General features: G+C 49.9%; 1 protein-coding gene across 1 annotated transcript; it reads left to right on the plus strand.

The window, feature by feature from the left end:
* Positions 1 to 789: 789 nt before the first annotated feature.
* nat16l (N-acetyltransferase 16, like) lies at positions 790 to 6,387 on the plus strand. Its single transcript, XM_006627502.3, has 4 exons — positions 790 to 1,504; positions 2,270 to 2,471; positions 3,591 to 3,815; positions 5,154 to 6,387. Exons 2-4 carry the CDS (start codon positions 2,280 to 2,282, stop codon positions 5,712 to 5,714), a joined length of 978 nt encoding a protein of 325 aa, XP_006627565.3. The 5' UTR covers positions 790 to 1,504; positions 2,270 to 2,279; the 3' UTR covers positions 5,715 to 6,387.
* Positions 6,388 to 7,676: the final 1,289 nt, after the last annotated feature.

Genomic DNA, 7,676 nt, shown 5'->3' on the forward strand with positions numbered 1-7,676 from the left:
CGTTCTTACTGAGGCTGCACTCTCAGTGCCAGAGGGCTGGTGTGACATGGGAGGGCTCTGGATTTTGCAGAGCAGGCAGAGCACTAACCATAACTGCCCTCTTTTCCATGCTGTGTCTAACTGCCCACAGATCCTCTAGGTACCAGGCAGCAGTCAGAACTACAGCATTTTCATTCCAACTCAGTTATGCAGCTACTGAATACAACTATATTAATCTAATTTTGAGCCAGTTGCTGAAAGTTTTTGTAAAATACACAAAGACCCGGGGAACAGGGATGGAAGACGACTTCAGTGTACTTGCGATCAGGAATCTCTCAACCTGGGCGAGGAGGTTACCAGGTCTCAAGTGTTAAGGTCTGACCGGCAGAGGGTGCTGTAACACTGCCAAAGCGGCAGACAGGAAGACGCCAGAATCACACCTGTGTTGCTCTCTGCCTTTACAGCGGCGGTTCACATCAGAGTGTCCCTGGGTTCCCACAAAGAACGAAAGAAGGAACAGATAAAATAAGCGGCTGTCCGGCAGGGCTTAAGGTGGAGATCCGCAGTTTTCGTTTTAAAATGAGAAAATGTTCCTTTTCATCCAGGGCTCCCCGTCGAGAGTGTTATTTTATTTATTAGGGGGCCCAACACCCATTAATTCAATATAGAAAAAAAGTAACAGTTTCTAACATACTAACATGTAGATCAAGATGCGGTCACGTGTTAACTAGCGTTTGATAGCGGCGTTTGCTAGGAGCCGGGGATAATGCGGGCATTTTAGAAACTTTCTATGCGCGACTATCGTGACACAAAGAAAACGAAGGAAAGGGTATTATAGTGCGCACGAATGAAAGAAAGCGAAGGGACGATTTAGATATTCCGTGCGCACGAACTGTAAATCGTAGGAATGAATTGATTATCTCGTGGGCACGAATTGTAAATCGTTCCCTCGATATAACTTTTTTCCTACTGATGGCCCTTCCCGGGCTCCGTACATCCCACTGTTAGAATCCTCGGTCTTTTTTTAAAGGATCGTTTAAATACCCTTTTAACATTTAAATGGCATTTGTGTTACAGCATTCGTGTTAAATACTGTGTTCGCACAACGCCATCGAGGAAGAATCGCTCGGAGGAACGCAGAAAATACATGTATTTTCCCAGTGCGTACATAACACCAGCGATTCCCTCCCAAACTTCTGTTATTTGTGTGCTCAGCTGTCAAGCGGCAGTCTCAGCTCTACACGATCACTCGCCCTCCTAAAACATGGCGGACGGCCGCTGCGGTATTGAGATCAGTGTCCCGTGCTGCTGCGGAGCCAGGAAGTGCACGCAGTTAGGGTCAGAGCCATGTGAGGGAGCTTAGGAGAGGGAGAGGGAGCGGGCGGGGAAAGGACTTGGGAGAGAGGGGTTAGAGTCCAGGAGAGCCCGGCGTCACCGAACTAGATCAGACCGTCTCTTCCTATTCAGCTGTGTTTACGAAGTCGGTATTTCATCGAGTCCTTCATACGGAGCTGGAACGGTAACGGTGAGTGTCACGGGGGGGAAACCATCTGAAAAAGTTGCCGCTTATAATAAAAAAAGAAAAGCTATAGTCTGGGGATGACGTAACCGTACTGTCATAACCGTACTTTCTCTGGATCGTCGCGAAAAGAAAAAAAAAACGTATACCTTTTGGCCCTGTATTCCTGAATGCGCTATGATCAACATTAATGAGATGTTAAAGTTGTTGAATGTAAAAAAACAATGGTAATTCAAAGCAGCAGAATTCTTCTCGTGTACAAAGAGAATGAACTTTTTAACCTGTTAAAGGGGCTGGGCAGTGACACTGTGGCACAGGATCTGCGCCTGTGGCTGGAAGGTTGCCAGTTCAAATCCTGCGGCTGGCAGAGGAATCCTACTCTGTTGGGCCCCTGAGCAAGGCCCTTCACCCCAACTGTTCCAGCAGTGCTGTACAATAGCTGACCCTGCGGTCTGACCCCTAGCTTCTCTCCCTGTCTGTGTGTCTCATGGAGAGCACGCTGGGATATGCAAAAAGACAAATTCCTAATGCAAGAAATTGTACATGGCCAATAAAGTGATCTTATCTTATCTTATAATGTTCGTGGAATGGCAGGTGGTGTGGTGTGGGTGCTCTGATTCCAGCTCTGAAAGTAGCTGAACACCACCTGGTTCCGTAAAGGAGCTTGTTTCTCCTTGCTGGCCCTCAGCCTGTCAGTCTGTCGCAGGGCCCCCAGCGCGCACACTCTCCCCGCAGCCCGTCTGTGACCCCTGCGCGCGTGTCGGCACACAGGTGGACGGCGATGGCGGCCGCAGCCACACTGGGGGCGAGCGAGGGGCTGGACTTCAGTCTGGCGGGCGCGGAGGACTACGATGACGTCATGTCCATGTCGGAGGGCATCTACCAGGGCAGCGACTACCTCCCCGCCCGCTACCACGCCTGGCTGAAGGAGCCCAACAGGCTCATCTTCCTCGCCAGGAGACAGGGCAAGCTGGTAAGGAGAAGCAGGGGACCGAGGGCAGGGGCTGAGGAAGAAGAGCAGAAGGCAGGCCACCAGTCTGCGGTCTACAGATCCCAGGGGACGTGATGCCTGACACCCCAGTACGGCTCAGTGTAGCGTTGAAATAAGATTATTACAGGCAGCCCCCCTGGAGAGCGAGGAGAGAGAGAGACACCACGCTGTCTCCTTTCACAGCTCAAATGCCTCACAGTGCGTCTTATAAACCAGGCATTTACAGTGGAGTCATCACTGTAAATGTCACGTTTCAGATAAGGACACATCTATTTACCCACGGGCCACGCTTGGTAGAAGAATGGTTTAAACACCCACACAGCATGTAAATTCAGATACCCAGCGGCTGAAGAAGGCCACACGCTGTTTCAGTCCGCAAAGTGAGGATTCTGTACACAGAGGGCCTTGATCTTTCTTTAATATGAAGGAAGCTAGGTTCGGACCGAACTACACTGCCACACAGATCAAACTTGACATGAGCACCACCCTGCATGCTCCCTCCTCGTTGACGGCAGTGGGCTCCTGCTTTAGACTGACTGAAGGCAACATCACTGTGAGCTTGTAGGAGCCCAGGGGGTGCTGTCGCTATGCAAGCAGTGCTGTGCCCAACTCAAACTCATCCACTGCCAGTGGCCCTCTGCCCTGAAACAGACAGGTGCTGCCACAACTATGAGGTGCGGCCCGTGCTCCAGGTGAGCACTTTTCCCACCTGAGCCGCTGTTGGTGCCCCCCGAGTTGTGTGACTTTCTCCTGTGCTCTGTGTGGTTCAAGGGGCTCCAAGAACTGCAGGCTTCCCCAAAAAAGTCCTTCAGCTCTTCCTCACTGTTCAGTAGTTTAGTATCTATCTGAATCTGAAATATTATCCAGTCATTTTCTTAAATGAGAGTAAATTTTGACCCTCAAACAGCCGGCTAACAAGCTTGTTCCAGTGTTACAGTGGATGACTCCACTGTAAATGCCTGGTTTATAAGACGCACTGTGAGGCATTTGAGCTGTGAAAGTCCAGACTCTCAGGAGTACCTTTGTACCGCTTATGCAAACCCCTGGTTGTACTGATCATTAGGAGATTCCATTGACCCTTGACCTTTGGTTATTGTACAGATCGCCCTGGAATCCACTTTTGTGGTTGACGACGGCAAGACGGTGCTTGTGGAGGGGCTGCGGGTGGCGCAGAGCGAGAGAGGGCGCGGGGTGGCGGGGGTCGTGCAGAGGTTCATTGACCAGTACGTCAGACGGCACTTCCCCCAGGTCAGGGTGAAAAGGCTGACCCGAGGAGATGACCCAGGACCCGAGCAGCTGGCCAAATACCGCCTGCTGTCCCAGCAGGTAGAGTAACAAGCTGGGATTGGCGGGGATGGCTGTCAGGGGTAAAACAGGTGGTTGTTCTTTGAGCTCTGATGTGACGGGGCTTGGTTAGAGCTGGTGGTTTATATGGACCCGCGATTCATGTTTGAATTTGGATTTTTAAAGCTGGTAATATGATCAAGTCGCTATTTAGCTTTTGATGGCACATATAATATAAAACTGATTTTACTGTGCGTTTCCCAAACAAGCAAGTGACAAAGAGCAGCTGTTTGCCCTGTCTGGTTTATGGCAGGAATAATGAACAGATGATCAGTTTAAATGCACGTGATCATTAGACAAAAGTATTCATCTCAGCAAAGGTGCAACAATTAAAACGCTAATTTCTTTCAGTTTAAGGATCAGTTTTGCAAATACTATTGTGTCTCCCAATAGCCTGTTGAACCGAAATTCATCAGAAAGGTGACAAACAAGAGGAGGCTCTTAGGCCATTGAGCTTGTTTGGTTATATTTAACTAATTGGTCGGAGGCTCTCGTCCAGCTTTAATGAAAAACAACATAGCTGCACAGCTTTGTCCTGATTCCCATAACCCTTGTTGTAAAGACGTGTCTCACTTTTTAATGCACTTCCATACAGTGACGCATGCTGTCATCTAAGAACATACAAGTATATCACCCTGCAATTCACAACTGCCAACCCACTGAAGCTCTGCAGGTGTGAGCCTGGTCAGTACCTCGATGGAACTCCTCCTGGGAAACTAAGCTTGCTGCTGTAAGAAGTGTTAGTGGGACCAGGGGGTGCACACCCTGCACTCTGTGTGGGCCCTAATGGGGACACTATACTGTATAAAAGGCACCATCCTTCAGATGAGACTGAAAACTGAGGTCCTGGCTCTCTGTGGTCATTAAAAATCCCAGGGCTTTTCTCCAAAACAGTTGGGTTGTTTACCCAGTGTCCTGGCCAAATTTCCCCCTGGCCTTTACCAATCATGGCCTCCTAATAATCCCCCTCTCTGAACTGGCTTCATCACTCTGCTCTCCTCCCCACTGAGAGCTGGTGTGTGGGGAGTGTACTGGTGCATCATCCAGGTGGGGCTGCATACTGGTGGTGGTGGAGGGGAGTCCCCATTACCAGTAAAGCACTTTGAGTGGAGTGTCCAGAAAAGCGCTATCTAAGTGTAAGGAATTATTATTATTGTATGTGTCCCTGCAGAGCACCACCAGAAACTGCGGAACTGCCAGGCAGTGAATGCCCTTGATTTGGCCTGAATGCATACCCTGGCCCCTCATCGTTCTTTCTCCTCTCGCTGTTCCCCACACATCTCCCCCAGAGTTGAACTTTCCCCCTCTCCCCCCCGGCAGGCGGTGCTGTCTCTGAAGGGCGCGGCAGGCTGTTTCGAGGGGCTCGTTGCCGACTTACAGGACAAGCTGACCGCCGCGGAAGGGGGGCCCGTCCCCCAGCCCGTCGCCCTGGAGGGAAGGAACGAGCTGGGGGCCGTGCTGCTGAGCCCCCACACCTCCCAGAACCTGCTGCAGGGGGGGCTCATCATCCAGGACTGGCAGCCCCTCGAACCCCTGCCAAGTAACCTGGATGTCCTCGCGGGCAGGAGCCTGACCTGCCTGGTGGACAGGAAGGTGTGTCCCACTGGACTGAGCATCTGCACAGCACCTTACCCCATCCCTTATGGGGGTGGGTCCCTGCGCCTCAATATTGACCTGTATGGGACCGACCTCCCGGTGGCTCAGAGGCTGCTGACGTCCCAGCTGGAGAGGGTGAGGGGGGCTCTTAGGGGGCTCGTCATCCTGAACATCTACATGCACCCGACGCTGTGGGAGCCGATGGAACGCTTCTGCCAAAACTCGGCAGGAGTTGGGAGGTTCCGGCCCCTTTGGAAGCAGGTGGCCCTGGAGAGGGATCTGTAAGAGGAGACAGGCCCAGCGTGCTCGGAGCCAGCCTGATGTTTTAGAGATGCTGGCATTCTGACCAATTTCCTTGCATAACTCCTTAGTGAGCTTCTTCTAAAAGAAAAGATCCTGCTTCAGACACGTGAGGCAGGGGTAGGCAACTCCAGTCCTCCAGTTCCTGAAGGTTCTCCAGATGTCTTTCGGGTTTGCAGACGATCCAGACCAGGAAAACACAGCTGATTCATCCGCTTATCCTCTAATTAAATTCAATTAAGGCCTTAATGTCTGAGATGGAATGGAAACCAAAAACAAAATAGCAATTGAGGCCTGAAGGTTGCCTGTCTCCTGCTGTCCAATTTAGTTTGATTTTCACTGGGTGAAACGCGACACCAAGTGTGTGTTGGTGTTATGTTGCGCCAAGTGGTGTTTCCAAAAATCACATGTGACATTAACCACTTTCTACATACCCGCCATTACATACACACCCACACTGTAGGGATGCTGACCCTTAAAAAAAGATTGCATTTCTCACTGATCAATAAATGGATAGTATGGGACGTATACAATGCTGTGCAAGGTTGAAATCATTAACATAACTAATAGCCAAATCCTGTTCATCATAGTACAGCTGTAAATTGTAACGCGTTTTACAGCCGTTTTTATTATTTTACAATAAAGTTTATGACACTCACTCTTGATAGACTGGATGTCTGAATACTAGGGTATGTTGCAGTTCGAGCACCCACAAATCTTATGATTCATCAGTGTTTTTCCGATGAAGCAGGCAGGCATTTGCTGATCGGGGACAGGAGCTCCCAATGGCACTGTTGTGAACACACAGCTGTTGAGGCAGCCCATGTAAACGGCTTCGTCAAGCAGGGATATGAGGATGACGTGCCCATCGGCAGAGTTTCAGGTTGTCGCCTTGTCCTATATGGATACGCATTCAGCCAGTAGTTCCCAAAAACCCGTGCCTTTGGGATACCCGTCTCCACCGGCTTTTGTCCCAGTCGTGTTCTGAATCAGTGATGCTGAGAGAAGCCTTTAATCCACCTGCTTGCTCATTGAGGCTTTTGGTTATCTTGTTTCTGCATACGCAGGCCCAACGTCAGTGTACAGTTTCCAGCAGCCTCCGCACACAGAGCCCTAAGCCCCCCTCCTAAAGCTTTTCTCCCTTATTCATAGCCATGCAGCTCCTGAAGGCGGCCGATTCTAGGACGAACTGAGGCGGGTGGGAAAAGCAATGCATGCTGAACGAGTGCAAAGAGCTGAGGGCTCTCTCCTTCTCTGCGGTTGGCAGTTAGCGACACGCCTGCAAGGGGGGCTGCTTCGAAACTCAAGCAAGCGGTACAGGCTTGACATTACCCACGAATCCGGTTCGAGAGAAAATGTAACAACACGCCTCAGACAGAAATCCGAAATCAATGAATTAGCCTGTGATTAGGACATCGTCTGGAGCCAAAACCACAGCCGACAGTCATCCCCAGGGAATTTAGCTGGGGGCCGTGGACTAAAGACAGTATTAAATACGAGGCATTATCTCTTATATGTGGAACTGCTGGGCTCAGTACCTGACCTTCCTAAAGCATTTTTAAGGCAGAAACTAAAGGAAGGTATCCAATCAGTCATGAACCTCATACTCCGCTCATGTGAAACAGTCGATCAAAATGGTTGAACATTAAGTTTTCAGAAGAGAAGAAGCCTCTCAGACATCTAGCCTGATTGGGTTGTAGCAGCTAATTGAATTGAGGATGCCATCCATCCAGGGGAAGAGATGGTATCAGGTTTGAAAATATGCCAAGCCATTCCGAGCTATAATCTCGGAAACAGATTTAAAAGGTTTAACTCGGCAAACGGATTCATTTAAGAAATACTTAAATTACCGTAAGCAATTAAAAGTACGCAGAGAGGCGAACGATACAACTTGGTCAAACAGTCCCGCTCTTGACCACTAGGTGGCAACAAATAACCGGCGCGTGT

Source organism: Lepisosteus oculatus, chromosome 3 (genome assembly GCF_040954835.1).
Source record: "Lepisosteus oculatus isolate fLepOcu1 chromosome 3, fLepOcu1.hap2, whole genome shotgun sequence".
Classification (NCBI taxonomy): domain Eukaryota; kingdom Metazoa; phylum Chordata; class Actinopteri; order Semionotiformes; family Lepisosteidae; genus Lepisosteus; species Lepisosteus oculatus.

Excerpts from the sequence above, each read along its gene's own strand:
- nat16l (XM_006627502.3), top strand. The coding sequence starts at position 2,280 with ATGGCGGCCGCAGCCACACTGGGGGCGAGCGAGGGGCTGGACTTCAGT. Across the intron at positions 2,472-3,590 it reads CCAGGAGACAGGGCAAGCTG|ATCGCCCTGGAATCCACTTT; the intron begins GTAAGGAGAAGC and ends GTTATTGTACAG. Across the intron at positions 3,816-5,153 it reads ACCGCCTGCTGTCCCAGCAG|GCGGTGCTGTCTCTGAAGGG; the intron begins GTAGAGTAACAA and ends CCCCCCCGGCAG.